The sequence below is a fragment of the Xyrauchen texanus genome, chromosome 47 (assembly GCF_025860055.1).
Source record: "Xyrauchen texanus isolate HMW12.3.18 chromosome 47, RBS_HiC_50CHRs, whole genome shotgun sequence".
Taxonomy (NCBI): domain Eukaryota; kingdom Metazoa; phylum Chordata; class Actinopteri; order Cypriniformes; family Catostomidae; genus Xyrauchen; species Xyrauchen texanus.
Genome location: NC_068322.1, coordinates 17,164,184 through 17,183,882, shown reverse-complemented (window position 1 = coordinate 17,183,882; position 19,699 = coordinate 17,164,184). Strand labels below are relative to the sequence as shown.

Genomic DNA, 19,699 nt, shown 5'->3' with positions numbered 1-19,699 from the left:
TCTTTCCTTTTAACTTTTTACTGTCCTTTCCTCTATTCTATTCTATTCTATTCTATTCTATCCTGGTGTGTACTAACCACGTGGTGGGATGTCCGCTCTGTCCTGGTCCCTGCTGATTGCTAATGAGCCTCATGCTTTGGTTTTACAGATGATCCTCCTTTGTGTCAAGACAAGATATATTATGTATATGTGTGTGTAAGTGTGTGGCCACTGTGTGCAACTCTCATAATCAGAGCCAGTTATACAGACAGTGCCAGGTGTGTTAACTGCTTCTATGCCTCCACCAGCATGACGTCAGTGAGAGGGAGAAAGAGGGATAGAAACAAACTTAAGAATTAGTAAACAAGAGGGTGAAGAGGCAGAGTAAAAGTAAAAGAATGAGTGAGTATATGAAAGAAAGTGAGAGAGAACTGGGCACTGTCAAATTGCAGACAAATGCAGCTGATGAGAGTAAATGAAGAAAAGGGAGTGACAGAGAGCTGTCAAACCAAACATTTTAAAAATAGGAGGTGAAAGGTAGTAAATAGATTCTTATTAAGCAAGAACCATTGCGTGTGTGTGTGTGTGTGTGTGTGTGTGTGTGTGTGTGTGTGTGGACAGGTTTAAGTGGTTTACGAGGACATGTTTTTAGGTTACAAACTGGTAATTACAAGGGTAGTATGCTATAAATGTGGTTTTGGGGACATGTCTAGTGTCTCCATAATTCAAATTGATTAAAAAACATCTTAACCGATGTTTTATTGAAAATGTAAAAATGCAGAACGTTTTTTGTGAGGGTTAGGTTTAGGGTTCGGCGATATAATCAATAGTTCATACAGTGTAAAAATCATTATGTCTATGGAGAGTCCTCATAATGATAGCTGCGCCAACGTTTGTGTGTGTGTGTGTGTGTGTGTGTGTGTGTATGTGTGTGAGCATGTATTTATCACTTTGTGGGGACCAAATGTCCCCCCAAGGATAGTAAAACCTGACATTTTTGACCTTGTGGGGACATTTAGTCGGTCCCCATGAGGAAAACAGCTCATAAATCATACTAAATTATATTTTTGAAAATGTAAAAATGCAAAACATTTTCTGTGAGGGTTAGGTTTAGGGGCATGGAAAAACAACATGAGTGTGTGTGTGTGTGTGTGTGTGTGTGTCTGTGTCTGTTTGCTACAGTATGTCTGTCTCTCTCTCTGATAATTTAATGGCCATGCCTTTGAACTAGCACAATGTCTGGATGTCTGCGTTTGTGGATACAGATCTGGTGTGTGCGGGTAGTTGTGTAATACTTTGTGCATCATGCAAACCAGAGAGAACTTTTGAAATTCTGCAATGTTACATTTGCCACTCTAGAGGCTTAGATGTGGCAGAAGTGCTTGCTTACATAATGATTATGGTGACAAAGTCCTCAGCTGAACTGAGGCAAAGAAAATGACATCTGCCAGGTTGTTAAATGTTGTTAGATGTCATTTTACTTTGACTTTACTTTCAGATTGAGCAGTGTGCCCAGAGTATTACAGGTCTCTGAATGGCTCACACGCGTAAAAGAAAAAAAAGAAAAGAAAAAGAAAAACTGATGCCTGGCAAGATGTTTTTCTCACCGCTATGTTTTTCGTCCTGTTTTAACCAAGACTGATTTCAGGGAGGTTAAATATAAATTTGAATGGGTGTTAGGTAAACAAGCTCTTCTCCATAGCATGACCTCAAAACAATTCAAAACAAAACTTTTGCAACCCTATTTACTTCATAAATCTGACAAACGTCTGAGTGAAACAGGATATTCAATGATGAAAAATGTTGTATTGAATTTATTTTCATCAACTGATTAAATTATAAAAAAGTAAGCATTATATCTCATGTGGTTGTATGAGAGGGGCTGAAAAATATGAGGTATTTGGTAACTTCAGCCAATAAGTTATCTAATTTCAGAGGCAGAGATAATTTTTCAATTACTGTAAATGCTAAATAATGAAGACAAGAACTGATAAATTGTACACAATAAGTCCAGGAACGTGTATTAAGAGGGTAAGGAAAGTCAGCTTTGATTTCTTGTTGGCTTTAACATGGGAGTCTTATATTAAAGTGTACAACAAATGTGTACAATAGTTTGTTTCCTTTTGAGATAAGCTGGCAGGTCTGATGCCTAAGGCTCAAGCCATATACCTCTGTTTGTCTAGGAGGGAGTGTCATCACTTGTCTTTAGTGTCCTGTATTCTTCCAGATAAGGAGTGCAGTTCGCCAGACCACCCATGTCTGGGACGTGTGCAGACACAAGAACCCCCCACACACCACCAGCACCATCTCAAGTCCACTGTTTCACCACCAACAGCACATCTGCTGCTGGGAAACGCTGGCACTGCCCCATTTTCACTTTCAACTTTCCACTGCCATCGTCCTATAACACACTGTGAGCCACCAGCAGCATGTTTACATACCCTGACATCTTAATCTCACCCAGACAAATCTTGAATGGGCCGAGGACTGAGCCCAGGAGAACCTTGTTGTTGTACTGCACTGCAAACCTCAAAGAGAGTGAAGATAAGGGAGTCTAAGGGAGACGGCATTTCATTGGACAGTAAAAAGTTTCACTCACTATTTGTTTTCCTCTTTTAAAAAGTTATGCTTTCTAAAGAAATGAATAGTAATTTTGAATATGCAATACATAATACATATGTTTAAAATCAAGACCATTCATGTAAGATTAAGAGTTCAGTCATTTCAGTAATCTTATAACTCTTTTATTCTACTGTACATATTTGCTTATGATATTTGTAATATTTGAAAGATTCAAATATTGAAACATAATTGCTAAATTTTTCAAAATTAGCTGCAAAAATAAAGGGCATCTTGTGGAGCACTTGCTTCTGTTTCACACCTGACAATAAAAGACTGTGCACAAGCTGGTCCTGAATAAATGATTTACAAAAGACAACAAAGATAGTCTTATAATAATAATTATAATGCGTTTGAATAACGTCTGTATTTTTTATGTATACAAAGTGTGTCTACAGATCTATTCACTTCAGTAAAGTGCATGTGTTCTAATAACACAGCAGATCTATCTTTTTTCCTATAGATTGATGACTGCACCAACATATAGCTAAAAAAACGGGAGATGATATTTAAAATAGCTTTAAATATTTAACACTGATCTAGTAATCTGCTTAAATTGAAAAAAGAACCAATCAAACTATTACCTCACAAACATAATATAAAAAGTATAAATACATGAAGACTCATGAACTGATAGAAACTCCACTTACAATATGTGCTTAAAAAAAGGATTGTCCTTTGTTTTTTCTGCAGTACATTTCACATAATGCTCCTAATAAACAACAATATGTAGATAAATAACATTAGTTTGTGTTCCTCATCTCTAGATTATTAAATTTGATCATAAAAAAATTGATAAATGAGCATTGTTGAAAGCAGCTTTATAGAAATTAATTGAGTTGATTAGACTGTCTGACTGATAGCGTATTATGTAAGGGTTGTTTCGGCTCATGAAACTCACCTGTGATTGGCTGGATGGTCGCTCAATCAGCCCAAAGAAACACAACGTGAAGAATACTATATACAAATGTACCATTTGGACTCGGTATGGGTTTAGCTTGGAAAAGTGCAGGGGACAAAAATGATCTTTTTAAAGAGTGTAGGAGACGTGTCCCCCCCATCCCCGTGGCTGATATGCCCTTGTGTCAGTGCAAGCCAATCTAAGCCACTTCGACATACTTCATAAAATTACTGAGTGCACCTTTAAACTATCAACAAAAATGAGAGGTGTAAATTTGGCAGCCACATTCCCACTGTTCACAATCCTGTTTTGACAGTTTGGGGCATTTTGGGGATTTCACATAACTTTAAACACAAAGGCACTTCATAGAGCACAATGAGTAATCACATTTAAGAAATATGAAATATGGTAAGGTGGACGAAAGATATGCACAGGGCGGAAGACCTGTGTCCACATGAGAATCCAATAGTGCTATCATATCTCTGAACTGGATTCCAGAAAAACAACTCAGAGTTTCCATATGCAGTGTAGAAGACATCTCCCCACCTGCTTTCAAAATCCAAAAGTTAGAGGAGGCGGTTCGGAACATTAAATAAATCTATAATTGTGAATAATGCAATATAACAGACAGATTTATCTCAACAAGACATTTTGGGACAATTTTTTCGTAACAAACTGTTTTTACTTCATGACCTGAACACATTATAATGGGTTTCTCAGAACAAGAGCATTATTCAAACTGTAAGTCTTTATGTCCTCATTTTAGGCTTGTATAACATAGAACAACACCCTGTGGAGTCATTCCATTTTAAATCAGTTGTTAAGTTAAGTGTGCACAAAACCAGGGCGATAGAGGCCGAAAGAGAATACTGATTGGACTTTTCATCTACTGTACTTGGGTTGTGCAAGAGTTTGTGAAAGTAGGTTCAAATTAGGAATCATTTAAAATATCAAGAGACATGGGGAAGTTCACTATAACACCCCAACTTGATCTTTTATTCCCTTTCTCTCACTTATTCTCCTGCCAAACCTTCCACTGCCACACTTTCTCCCACACACACCCTCAGTGCCCTTATTCTCAGGTATATAACGTGTACAGCGTAAGCCATAATGAAGTTCACCAACTAGACCAACCACATATTTCCTCTGTTTATCACGGGAAACTGCCCAGAGAGCTCTGCGCTGAAACAAGTGGTTGGAATGATCTTGGCAGAGATGTCCATTTTTACAGTCTCAACACTGTCATGCGACCGGCCCTTGTATTTTGTAAACTATCCAGGCACCCTTGAAAGACTGCTCTTACAGGCATTCAAAAAAAACTTCTACAGATCTACAGCACACTTGCTGCCTGTCCTCACATTAGCCGCTAAGTTGTTCCACAGGTTTACTTTAAATCTTGCTCTGTGGAGCTCTTGTTTGTTTGGAAACTTGATAAATAGCACCAGCAGATCACAACACCGCAAGCTGTGCAACTGACTGATGTTCTCAGATGCAGAGTTTGTCATGTGCTTGCACGATTCAAACTAAACTGTAGCCGCAGAGAACTTACATCAACACCAAACAAGGTGAATGTGCTGCCCTCTGTGGGAGCCACTACAAACGTGTTCAAACAGGCTTGTGTTGGAGCTTGTCCACCACTGCAGATTTTACCCCGTCATGGCTGTGCATTATGATCTTTGACAATTTGACTAGCCTGTCAATGAAAGTAAGTCCTGCCACAGGCACTTCAACCCTTTAAAAGTGAACTAACAAACCTGAGGGCAAGCCCACATTAGGGCTAACTGGTCAACGGTGACCAGTCAGGCAACATCAGGTGGGACGCTTCTTAAGTTGGGGATGGGATGACTTGACAGAAAGACATTTAAGGGATTGTTGATTCAGAAATGAAAACTGTTTTCATTGTTCCAATGCTGTATGACTTCCTTTCTTCAAGTGATTCACAAAAGGAAGGTGTTTGGCAAAATGTTCAGTTTCAGTCACTTTCACTGAATGGAAAAGAGATTAAATGAAAGTGAATGGTGACTAATTTTATCAGTCCATAACATTCTAACCAAAATTGCCTTTGTGTTCCACAGAAGACATTAAGTCATCCAGGTTTGGAACAACATGATAGGGCAAGAAAACAATAACAGTTTAAGATGTCAGTTACTTTATGTAACATGGCACTGTTTATTTTTATTCTAATATATTGCTCGGCAAAGTAGTATCATTTGTACTAGACGGCAAAATTGCAAGGTATCGTACGACATGGCTTGTACGCAGAGCTACAAGCTATCCTCCAAATCAACACTTTATTTTAAGATTTGTTTTTATTTATTTTACTCATTCCATTTGTATTTTTTGCTATACAAATGACTGATTTATGTCAAAAACTTGCAATACTCTTTCATCATCTCGTTCCAAAATCAATGTTTACTTTGTTCCATGGCACACAAAATGTACTTTCCTATTCAAATCTTGGTTAGATTTAGGTTTGGGGTTTGGGTTTAGGGGTTAAGCCCAAAGTATACTTGATTTCTTCCATTAAAATAATTATTAGGTTAAGAATTGGGTAAGGGGTTAGACTTTATGGTTAGGTTTAGGTTTGGATTTGGAAAAACTTAAAAAAAACATAATTTGTTGGTTTGTTTATTTTTCTCTATTGGAGTAAAAGTTCTAAGATTTTGTAAAAGCCAACTCATACAATTTCTTACTATTTTGCCATCTTGTGCTATTATTGCGACTTCTCGTGAGACTGGGTTACTTTTTTCCTCACTAAAGGGCATGACACTTGAGTGAACAGTGTCTTAGATAAAAAAACACTGAGATAATGATAGAACACACTTCCTCTCATTCTTGGCCCCGCTGCAGCCACCCTGAACATGCTCATGACCGTCGCTCCAGAATCCCCGCGCAGTCAACCACGACCCCGCTTTGAAGTTAGCATGCACTTCCTTCTGGTTACAAGAAAATCCAGCCTGTTAGGATCTGGGAGGAGGTAAACTAAAAATGAAGGTCACAAACTTTGTCTGAGGCCAACTGCAAATGAGAAATTGGCCTTGAACAGCTAACTAGACAGCTAACTAGAAGTCTTTCTTTTCCCTTCAGTTTACAGTTTGACGGGCGGGACTTACGAGCAACCTCAAATGAATCTGCTTGGCGGGGATTTTTGAAATATTCAAACTTCATTCATGTACACGCCCCCACCCTACTTGTGTGTGTGTGCTCTGGTTTCAAGCCAAGTTTTTGACAATTGCTTTCAGAAGCCTTGGCACAGATTTGTTTTGCATGGGAAAGTGCTTACGGGCGATTTGCAAATGTCTGTCATTCGCTAGTTATTTGGAGTGTCCATTTATAATATAGGAAATCCTGAGAAAATAGAAGGAGAGCAGTCAGAGCGGAAAAACACTAGACATCTATCTGTAACAGAGCACCACATGTGGGGGATAGGGAGTTTGTACACTACCCTGCTCTACTAAACACAAGGGTTTCTCAGGTGGCTGCCCACATGATTCAGTTCACAGATAGAGATCTTAATAGCCTCTACAAAACTACTACAACAAACCTCTCGCAAAATTGGCTATATGAGTGACATGGATTTTGATGATAAAATAAGTCATTCTCACATAGTATGCAACATCTAGCAAAGTGTGAGTTTTCCAGAGACCCAAGCATAGAGATTGATGATGTATTTTCTTTTTACTCTTTTTCTTTTTTTTTTTTTTTGTTGCAAAAATAAGATTGAGAGACCAATTTGAGTGAACCATCCCAAGAAGTTCTTGCTAACTACGAAATGCTTGGCATAACACTATCGAACAATTAATTCCAGATCCTTTTTTCAGCATAAAGCATTACAATTTTACATGTAAGTTAAATGATACTACCACAAATGCCCAGTTAATATGACAGCTCTACTAAGGCACCTGCTGTAATTATGCAGTCCTACACCAGGCATCTATCTGACCTAATCCAAAACATGCAAGGAATCGTAATCTCATATCAAACAAACAAGAAAAGCATCCAACTTCCTCTTAGAGCAGCGTGAAAGCCACCTGTGCTCTACAAACTGACCCAAACACCACACATGTGGATGAACACAGCTTTTACAGGTAGCACATCATCAATGAAACTGACCTTGCAGATCTTATTCTCTTCTACATCTCTGTTGCTGCGTGCCAAAGTCAGAGTTGCAGTTGGGATCGTCCTCCTATCCTGGATCTGTGTCTTGAGTGACAGCTGACAGGAGAGCATTGAAGACTCCGAGCTCCTGAACTCTGAGCTCCTAGGTGCCAGTCCATGTGCCATGCTGCTCCTCCCTGGGTTGGGAATGGGCAGTGCAGTATGGATGGGTTTGGACCCCACTGCTGGCTGACGGAGTTTCGACGCAACTCCAACCACCGGCATAGTCCCTCAGAGTACAAAACTTAGAGACGAATAAGGAGGGGAGTAAATGGAAAAAAAAAGTGGAGGAGTTGTCTCTCGTGGCTCTCTCACACAAGAGAGAGAAAGAGAGAGAGAGAGAGAGACACTAGAGCCCTGTGTCTGCTCTTGTTGTCTGGCAGGGGCTGAAGTGGGAGGGGGTGAATCGTCTCTCTCTCAGAGACCGCTGCTAGCGGGATAGATCACGGCCACACTCATTTTGTTGCAGACAGCATGTGCTGCTATCTGTAACTGAGAATGCTCCACCGCTACACGTTCTCCCCTCCTCCTCTCTCACTTCCACTCCTCCTCTTGCCTCACTGACAGAGCGACACTACAAAACCAAACAGCTCTCGGGGCGTGAGCTTCACTGGAAGGTAACCACCACTCTCTGCTATGCTCACTGCCTGATTACAGGGATCTGTGGAGTGTGTTTAGATGAGTTTTAACAAATACATTTTGTCCAAGATGATACAAATTATAAATCTTTTAAGAATCTAGTTTAAAAACATTGTGTTCATGTTTTTTGTATATATATATAAATTACAAAATTACTTATAAAATCTCAAGAGGTGTAACCATCAAGTAAAAGGTGTTTAAATACTTTCCTTGCACCTTGTAAGTGTAAACAACCATTATTTTCCAAAAAGAATATAAGGTTGACAGTTATTGCAAATATTGCAGACAGACAGACAGACAGACAGACAGATAGATAGATAGATAGATAGATAGATAGATAGATAGATAGATAGATAGATAGATAGATAGATAGATAGATAGATAGATAGATAGATAGATAGATAGATATTCAACACACATATTTAATTATTTATTTTTGTAATGTGTGTTTTGACCAACTGCATATTGGTTATACCACCTGACTTTGATTTGATGGAAAGTTGTTCACCCATGAATTGTTTCACTTCTTTTTTTTTTTTCTTTTTTTAAATACTAATAAAACAAGATTATTCAAATTCTGCCAATGTTTCATTTGTCAGATAATTTTTTTTTATTGATTCATATATTAACAAATAAAAGCAAGAACATTTACGAACAGAATTAAAACCTAACCCCCTCTATTACTATTCCCCTCCCAATCACCAACTCAACACAACCCATCCACAAAAACACCCCAGTCATCCCACATGATTATAGGCACACAAAAACAAACATAAAAAAATTAAATAAAATAATTAAATAAATAAAATATAATAATCACACACATAACATCTACACCTCTCTCATGGTCCTCCCTGAGACCCCTCCAAAAATGCCAGATATTTGTACCACTTTCCCACAAACAATTCCAAATGACCCAATCATACCCCTTCTTCAAAAGCTGCCACATCGTCTATAACCCTGCTGGGTGCCCCTATTTGAGTAAAATAATCTGAACAACGTTTCATTTGTCAAGAATTTTAGCTTTCAATAAGACTTTAACTATTTTAATTAAATGTATATATTATATAAATAATTATAATTGTATAATTATAATAATATTATAAAATAATAATAACATAATTTTTATTTAATAATATCATTTATTTATTTATTACACCACTAAGATGTATTTTTTACTTAAAGTCTCAGTAAAAATATCAGAATAAGCTTTTTTTCCAATCATAATTTTTTATAATTTATTTATTTATTTTCAATAACCAGCACAAAAGACAAATTAAACTTGTCAAATACATTTTTTACAATAAATAAAAACATTTACTTGGCATTGGAATTGCCGATTTAGCAAGCATTATTATTATTATTATTATTTTATAACACTATGCATTAAATTACATTTAAAGTGAATTTAAACTTAGAAATTGAAAGTATGTTCATCTTTTTTAGTGATGTATACAAGTTATTGCTTTTGTAAATTGCATGTTTTATGTTTTTTAGTAAAAAAACTATAAGCATCAAGTCATAAACCCACACACACAGCTCTAACACTCAGGTTCCTCATATGTCATTTGAAGAACATTCCACAACAGAGCTTCACACTCTGGCTACAACTGTCAAAACAGTCTCTGTGTAACCCAGCTCTGATCGGTGGACATATACACCTCACACTGGCTGCAGCTGGAACAACTGAGCACTGTGATGATAGAAGGAGTGCAAAAAGAACACAGGAAAGACAAGGAAAATGCTTGGGTTTAGAGTGAAAGTAAGTCTGTATATACGAGAGAGCCAACACAAACAGATGTTAGAGAAGCTCTTTTTCACTTTAATCCCGGAAACAATCCAAGTTGTTTGTCTAGTTCCCTGGCTATATTTCACTTCTGCCAAACTCCTTTGCACTCTCTGTCTCGCTTTCTTTCTTTACTCTGTCAACCTCACTTTAGCTCTCTCCCTCATCTCGTCTATCATCCCCACCCAGTTTCGTGGAAATATTTGGTAAAGAGTCAGAAAGACAGGAAGGCTTGGAGACGGTGGACTGACACCAGAATTTGTGTCAGACATTCTACGTAACATTCGATTGTGCCAGTGAAACTGGCAGAGAGAAAGAGACACTGAAAGCAACATTGACAGCACTGGTACGAATATCCCTGCTAATTCCTGGCACACAAATAATCAGGCCATTTTCTTGTGTTTAACCTAGGGGATACGATTCATTTCCACTGAACAGAGGACAGCGAATCATTGCTCGGTGATCACTGAACAGTCTGTCGTTTAATGCCTGGCAAAGTGCCTGTACACATGGATTTTCAAGTGTGGTGTGAAACTCAGCAGCCCTTGATGTATTAAATAGTTTATTAAGTGGGCAATATATGACATGTAGCATGGTTTTTAACAGACGTTAGCCTGGTGTGAGACTTAAAAGTGAGAGAAAGTTTTACATGGAAAGAACCCATCTGGTTTGGTTTAGGAGGAGGGATATGCAGAGGAACAGCAAGGATTTCCACCACATCGGAACACTTTAACACAGCAACGTCCAGTTCCTAAGCCTACCCTGAGCATCTACAGTTTATTTAATACCACACGGGATTGACTCAACGTTTGCACAACTAAGCCTATATTTTTGTCGGTTCTGTATATTTAGAACCAAATGCAATTAATAGGATGAAGAACATGTTGGAGCATTTTTCTACCCAGGTTCTTCCCATATTAACTTACTTTACAATGGAATACAGACCACAGATACTGAAAAAGCAATGACTGACAGCTATACATTTAATCAGAGATAATCATATACAATTATATATTGAGAGTATTTGAGAAATGGTGTGATTTCAGGTGAATCAGCAATGTATGAATGGTAAGCTTTCGTGAATGTGTAGAGATCCAGGGGCCAGTTGTTCCAGCCATAAATGGCATCATGGGCACATGTTTTGCATGACAGATCTTTAGACACATGTGATGATGTCGATATTTTACACTCATTTAATCAAATTTCCAGTCTTCTCATATTAGTATTTTTTTTTAACCCTTTATAATTTTAGATACAGTTCCTGACTATTACATGTACATAAAGTATTTAAATATACAATTTATTATATTTACTGTTTTTTTTTTTTTAAATGTATGGAAGTGTAATTTATTAATGACTCCTAGTTGGCCCTCGTCAGTCTCTGCTCCCTCTCTTCCCCGCTCCAACTCCCCGATTATTGATTACACTCAACTGATCTCCATTAGCCTCCTCATCTAGGACACTATAAATCCTCACTTCATGCTCCCACTCTTTATCTAGTCTTGTTTGGACTCCTCACATTTGTACCACTCATCCTTGTGACACTTCCTAAAGAATATCTCCTGTGTTTAAGTTATTAGTTTGTTTGACTTCCTTAATTTTTGATATCCAGTCCTATTCTCCTTATGCGTTTGGGATCATCAATTTATACATCTGCCTTTGGGATCATCACTTCTGTTGTCCTCTTCTCTGAGCATAACAGAAGATTAGAAAAATTACAGAATGAACCGACTAACTGAATTCAAACATCAGCCTCAGCAACACGAAGGTATGCTTGATGAAATCCGGAGCCTCCTGGAACACCTCCTCTTCCTCCACTCTGGACGCCTTCTTTGATTCTACAGCATCTGCAACAGCTCCTCTGCTCCCATCTCCTCCAACATTAATCAGCCAGTGGCATCACCAACTAATTACTGTGGCTCAGCAAAGGAGTGCAGCGGTTTCCTTCTCCAGTTTTCCTTGTTGTTCGAGACACAACCCCAGTGATTCATTAACGATTGTTCAAAGATCGCTTTTATCATCTCCCACCTCACTGGAAAGGCTCTTCAATGGGGAGATGCAATGTGGAATCAGAGAGGCTTCATTTTGCAATCTATTGGGGCTTTCACAACGCACTTCCGGGAGGTTTTCGATCCATCCACAGGGGATTTTAGCCATTTTAATCAAGGATTCCGCATGCTAGCCTAAGCCAGCCATTGAAATGAACCGGCGCTGATTATTCACTTACGAAAAGGTCTGAATAAGGCTCTTCAATTCATCACGCTGGGTTCAACTTCACGTGGTTTTGGAGGCCTTAATTCAGCACTCCATCCACGTGGAACAATGCCTTAAACAGTGCATGACCGGGGGAAGCTCTACACATCAACACTTCTCTCATTCTCAACCGGATGAGGAGGAGCCCATTCAAGTGAGTTACACCCGGCTAACATTGGCAGAGCGAAGGAGGAGGATAACCAATGACATGTGCCTTTTATTGTTGAGCATCATGTCACCAACTGCCCTATTCATCCTCCCCGGTTGCTGGTAAGCTCCAGTGGTTGATACTCTGTATCCAGCAAACCCCTCTACATTGATATCTTAATGAAAGCTGCTTCTTTCTTCAATGTACCTGCCCTTCTTTACTCTGGCTCGGCAGGCAATTTCATCTCGCCCTCACTCATAAACTCCAGATCAAGCTACTCCTACCCATCCACTCTGTGATAGGCTAGCATATCGGCTCTGATTATATCACCCACCAAACAGAACCACTCTTCATCCAGATCAGCGCCCTACACATTGAATCCTTGCCATTGTTCGTCCTCCCAGATTCCAATTTGGATATCATCCTCTGTCTCCCCTGGCTCACCCACCATAATCCAGTCATATCCTGGTCCTAAAAAGAGGTAACTGATTGGGGTTCTCATTGCTTTTCATGGTGCCTTTTGATGCCAGTCCATCTCTCCTCTCCGGAACCACTCTAGTGTCACACCACCACCATTGAGAGCCCTCAACCACCATCGGATGCTTCCATCCCCACTGAGTATCTGGACTTCTATGAGTTGTTCATCCAACAAAAAACTCCACATCAGAGAAAGAGATGAGTGGAAAACTACCTTCATCACCTCCAGCGGCACTACGAATAACAGGTCATGCTGCATGGACTGATCAACGCCCACTCAGTCTTACAATCATATGAACGAGATCTTCCGAGACATTCTCCATCGCTTTGTCCTAGTATACATCAATAAAATCCTCATCTACACCCCTTCCTTCGTGAAACATGTCCATTATGTAAGGTTGGTCCTCCAAAAACATCACCTGTACTTGAAACCTGAGAAGTGTCTTTTCCACCATCCAATTCATATGGTACATTATATGCACCAAGGAAGTTCAGATGGATCCCTCCAAGGTACAAGCGGTGACCACCTGGGCCCCACCAACGACCTTGAAAGAACTGCAACGGTTTCTCGGCTTTGCAAACTTCTATAGGCACTTCATCTGGAATTTTAGCACGATAGTCGCCCTGCTCACCAGGCTCAAGGGTAAACCCAAAATCCTTACCTGGTCCCCACAATCTTCAGCGGCCTTCCAACACATCAGCACCTATCCTCAGACATGCCAATCCTGACCGTACCTTCATAGTCGAGGTCGACACATCCACCAACGGAGTTGGAGCCATTCTCTCCCAACGTCAAGGCACCAAGTTAAATCCCTGTGCCTTCTATTCAAAGAAGTTATCCCCAGCAGAGTCAAATTACCATGTGGGTAATGGGTAACATTTAGCCATCAAGCTGGCACAGGAAGAGTGGCACCTTTGGCTGGAAGGTGCTTCTCATCCCTTCACTGTCATCACCGACCACCTTAACTTGGAATTTTTTTTGATACTGTTGGCAACTCGTCTGGGATGTTACCCACTTCGTCCGCTCTTGCTCTGATTGTGCTGTCACCAAAGTGCCTCACACACTCCCAGCTGGTAAATGGTTACCACTACAAGTACCTCAACATGCATGGTCCCACCCGTCAGTAGACTTTATCACCGATCTCCCTCCTTCTCAAGGATATACCTGCATGCTGGTGTCAGTAGACCGATTCTCTAAAGCTTGCCGACTGATCCCCTTCAAGGGTCTTCCCACTGCTATGGAGACTGCCGAGGCACCTTTCCATCATGTTTTCAGGAACTTCGTAATACCTGAAGACATAGTGTTCGAAGGGGCTGCCAGTTCAACTCCAGGGTATGGAAATCTTTCTTTGATCACCAGGGTGTTTCTGTTAGTCTCTCCTCAGGATACCACCCCCAATCCAATAGCCAGGCTGAGAGAAAGATTCAGGAAATAGGTCAGTTCTTTCATACGTGCTGTCACAACAGCCAACACGAGAGGAGCCACTACCTGCCCTGGGCTGAATATGCTCAGAACCATTGATCATTGATTTTGAAACAGCTCTGAAACTCTGGAACTTCCCAATGTCATCAGGGCTGGTTAGAATACCTTGTTGACTGGGAGGGGTACAGCCCAATTCCTCCGACAACACCCAGATCACCCTGCTGTACGGGGACGAGGCTGCCCACAACGTCGTTTGTTCCGTTCCTCAGGAGCTGCCTGTGGAGGGGTGTACTGTGAGGCCCTCATCAGTCTCTGCTCCCTCTCTTCCCCGCTCCAACGATTATTGATTACACTCACCTGATCTCCATTAGCCTCATCAAGGACACTATAAACACTCCCCTCAAGCTCCCACTCTTTGTCTAGTCTCATTTGGAATCCTAACGTGTGTATCACATCCTTGATACACTTCCTGAAGAATATATCCTGTGTTTAAGTTAAGTTATTACTTTGTTTGACTTCTCCTTTATACAGTTCTGTTCATTATATATGCCCATGTTTTGTTTGTGTGCTTGAATAAATCTACGTTTGAGTTTTATTGCTTCTATCATCCTCTTCTAAGCATAACACTAAACCCTGAAGTTTCCCCTAACAATAGAGTATGGTTCCTATCTCATTTTATTATTTATTTATGTGTTATAATAATGTCCTTTTAGGTTTAATCTTTTTAATATCATAATTAACATCCCTAAAAATGTTCTTCAAACAGTGAATATTTGTATTTCTGTAAGGGGGGGACCTCCGGGCCACCAAGGTCACAGCGCATGCACTCGGAGAGGCGATGGCCATCCTCGTGGTCCAGGAACATAATTTGTGGCTGAATCTGGTTGAGATGAGGGTCCCCAACAAGCCTTGCTTTCTCAACACCCCCATCTACCAGATCGGCCTATTCGGCGACACCGTAGAAGACTTTGCCTAGAAGGTTCGGCAGATGAGAAGAAGCAGATGGAGGCCATCAAACATATTTTGCCCCTCCATGGCTCAAGATCACATACCCCGTCTGCTCACCGAGGTCGCCCCCCTGCTGAGGTGAAACCCCAGGCAGCTCCGCCCCCAGCTCCCCGTAGGAAGGCGGATGCCCCCCGGGCAAACCAGGGAGAGAGACATCTGCCCCGGAGCTGGTGTCCAGATCACTCTATGGTTTCCTCACTCTATGGGGCAGTTAGCCAGTACCCACAACCGTCGTTCTCACGGCGATCAGACACAGAGCACTTGCAATCCGGCCCCCGTGAACCTCATGAGATCCTCCTCCTAAGTCGCCTACCCGCCCCAGGCCAGGTACATGGAGTAAGGTAAGTGCTTCGAGCCTCTCCTCAGAACAACCACCTCGGGATGAAGCAACGCTCCCCGATGTGACGTCACCTGCTCCCCCCCGCAGCAAGGCCCCACCTCCAGGTACGTCACACATGATCGTCCCCCTTAGTGCCCCTCGCCCGGAGCTTGGACACGTGGCTTACGCTTTCCAACCCGTCGCGGAGGCTGGCCAGGACCATCCAACTCGGCTATGCGATTAAGTTCGCCAGGCGCCCGCCCTGTCGGCGGACTCGTGTCTCCCTTGGACAGAGCTCCCTCTGCCCCCCGGTCTCTGTGTTTGTTGAGCTCCTCCTCGTCGAGGTAGGACCTAAAACTGCGCCACACCCAAATGTGGCTGATAAGCCCATGTGACATATTTGCCACATGTGAACCTCCCTGGCATGGCAGGATGTGGTCTCCGTAGCATCTTTCCCCCTGAAAGAATGGGATTGGAAAAGAACGCCTTCTCTGATGCGTGTTATAGCGTTAGATGGCCCCAGCGGCATCTATCAATCTATGGAGAGAAAACATAGAGAAAGAAAAGGCAGCGGCTGGTGCGGCCTGCTCCCAGGCTAGCTACATTGCTTCCCTCCCTAAGGGATGTGGGGAACTCTATGAAGTCTCTTGGGGCGTTGGGGATGGTTAAGTGCAGTCTTATGCACCTGCTATTTTCACACGCAGCAGCTTGCTTGCACCTGCATCAGCAGTGCACGTAACACGTTCAGTGTTGTGGGGTTTTTAGATAGGGACTCCTAGTGTCACTACATCAACACAACATTGAGTGAGTGACAGAAGGGGAACGTCTCTGTTACTGTCATAACCTCCGTTCCCTGATGGAGGGAATGAGACATTGTGTCACTCTTTCCACAACACTGTATTAAGCAGCTGAAATGGCCGGGACCTAATTCTCAGCTCCACAGCTCAAAAACAGTCAGAATAGACACACGCTTCCCTCTTTTTTTTACACGTATGTCCAGGGGAGGGGCATGAAAATTCTGTTTGCCAATTCTCATTGGCCTTTTCTCAAAGATAGAAGTAACCGAGGCTCTCAAGATAGACCCCTAGTGTCACTACATCGACACAATGTCTCGTTTCCTCCATCAGGGAACGGAGGTTACAATTCTAGTGCCAACTCTGACGTGCACAAAAAACCCAAATAATTTCATCTCCTCCCAAAACACCACTAAAACATACACATCCACATCTAAAAACTCAAGTGACCATGAAAGCAAACCAGATATAGGCAAATCGTCAAAGGGTGTGAATAATATCTCACTAACTCGCATGAACAAAGACTCAATATTTTGCAGTTAATCTAATCTAATATAAACCAATGCATCAACAACACCTCAAAGCAGGTGCTCTTTAGGCCAACCAGCAACACTTTAGTATTATATAGATTAACGTGTCCATAAAACTGAATAAGCAGGTCTGCACTAAAGAGCGGTAACTTCCGAGGATCATGTAAGATTGATATACAAATTATCAAAGCTTTTGATTGGCTGAGGGGCAAATGCAAACGCCCTCAGGCAATAATTTAATGCTAATATCACATGACGTTCTACAAATCTCATTTGATAAACATGGGAGGATGATGAGCAAGCCCCACGTAATGGCAAATGAGGGCGATTTACTGTATTTAACGCAACAGACTTTAATAACTATAGAATTTATCAAAAGAATATCTACAGTTGTGTTGTATAATGGCCATAAAACAAGTCTAAGATGCAGAAAATATATTATCTCTTAAAATAAAAGTATGATTATTCCACGCACAACATTGATGCTTCTGGGTGCCACAGAAACTAAGTGCTTAAATTTTTTGAGAAAATTAACCTTCTAATGGCTTCTTATACTTGTCTCTGCATATTATGCTGGGATAGGAGAAAATATTTTAACAGCAAAACATTTTCACACTTCAGCTGTAAGTGAGGCCTTACGCACAGCTAATGCAACCCTACCCAGGTGTACAGAGGATCGCATGAAACATCAAGAGTTGAAAAACTCCCTGAAGTGCTAAGTCAATGCGTGAACTTCAGCTAAGAAGGCCAACTTCGGTTTTAATGCCTATTTCCCTAAGTTCATAATGCTGTTCTGGAAAAGTGCTGTTGAGCACTGTACTTTCCAAATGCACTGTGGTATTGGTTTGAGAACCACCAAGAATCCAAAGACAACAGTTGAACAGCAGCCACTGGTTCACTTCCATTTGAGCTCGGCAGGTCACAGCCATCGCTCCATTCAAATACTCAACCACATTGCTCCACATCAGAGGAGATACTCGTAGTACGCTGGTTAAGCAGGGACAAAGATCATAAAATATGATGAGGATGATGATGGAAATGACAAGACGTTGATGCCGTAGGGTGATGCTGGTAATGACAGTGTTCGCTCTCTCTGGCTTGTCTTGAGAGTCACGTTTGTCAACTTTGACAGGTACCTCTGAAATACCATCAATCCAACAGCAAAATAAGTTATTATAAGAACAAGCAGGGGCAATACTCGCTGAAAGAGCTTTGACAAGATCCAAATTTACAGCCCTAATCTCTATTTCTGAATCTGGGCACAGCAGATTTGCTCCATTCTGGGTGGCCTCCAAATCCAGAGTGTAGTATCTTGTGGTAGGGAAAAAAATGCCATTTCAACAGGACTGGGGGAAAGGGGTGGGCTGAGGGAGAAACCTCACGATTTTCGAGATGGCAGGAGAATTATGCAGGATCCACAAGCCACAACCCAAGAGAGGAAATAAGAACTTGGTTCCTCAGCCATCAAGAAACCTCCTGGTGAAGCATTACAGCGTGTGATTAAGTCAACTCTGTGTATTCTTTGAAAACGCCTGGAAGGATATTTGCTGGTGTTTGCTGAGATAGTCACTTCTATCGCTGACTGATAAATGCAGGGCTTCAGTGTGTATGACAAACCGAAGCATGCAGTGGGAAATATCCAAGCCTAATCTCATATGACAATTACGTGACTGTGGTGGCATTTTTGATAATTATATTACATGGCTATGTGTACCTATCCCTGCAGTTATGAGGTGAAACGTCTACTGAGTGGTACAAAAACCAAGTTTAATTATCCCAAAAAGATTAGGTTTTTAAGATTATTGTTGTATTGAGTTATAAATAAACAAAACCTACCTCCCTACCCTAAACCTAAAACTTTAACCTAACCTAACCGATTGTGTTATAAAAAGCAAATGTGAACTGAAAAATGTTATTGCAGTAGTTGTGGTTCTATGACATTTTCGGTTTATGTGTTGACTCGCTTGGTCTTGAGAACTAAAACTCACTAGTACATTTGACATCACAATTGCAACGCTAAGCTACTGCACATTTAATCAGGCACAACAAGCTTCTAAATGTAGTTTGGTATGTAATGCACTTATATGTGTTTTGATTTCATAAGATTTTATTGTGTGAGGAACAAGGCGAAAAGTGTTCATGAACTGATATTATGCAGATTTATCAGTGCTGGGTTAGTTACAAAAAAAATTATAATCCACTACAAATGAATTACTACTTCTTTAAAATTGTATTCAGATAATTTCAATAGTTATTTCATGGGGAAATTAATCAAAGCCAAAATTATTAATAATTACTTTACTTTTAAGTGGCTTCTAAAACCATTTTCACTCAACAAATTCAAAATAATGTTTGTCTTTCGTGCCTGATCATTGTTGACTAGTCATACCCTCAGTACCACATTTCTTCTTTATAATTACTTATAAGTGACTCTTTAGCTGTCACAGAAACACAAAAAGACGTACAGTGCATATGACCATAATGTTTTAAATGTATTCTACATTAATATTATTTTAGGAATCTGTGTAATTGTAAGTAGCCTAATTTACTTAAAATGAATTAAATTAATAGAAAATCAGTAACAGTAATCATATTATAAGAATTTAAAATGTAACATGTTACACTACATTTTTACTTAATTAAACTTAATCTGCCACGATATGTA

At 40.5% G+C, this 19,699-nt stretch overlaps 1 protein-coding gene across 1 annotated transcript in view; it reads right to left on the bottom strand.

Annotated features, from left to right (window-relative positions):
- Positions 1 to 7,886, bottom strand: part of nav3 (neuron navigator 3) — a 194,946-nt gene extending 187,060 nt beyond the window's left edge. Inside the window, exon 1 of the mRNA XM_052120471.1 lies at positions 7,613 to 7,886. Within this exon, the coding sequence (XP_051976431.1) occupies positions 7,613 to 7,882 (270 nt within the window). The 5' untranslated portion in view covers positions 7,883 to 7,886. The remainder of the gene's footprint in view (positions 1 to 7,612) is intronic.
- Between the last annotated feature and the right edge of the window lie 11,813 nt (positions 7,887 to 19,699).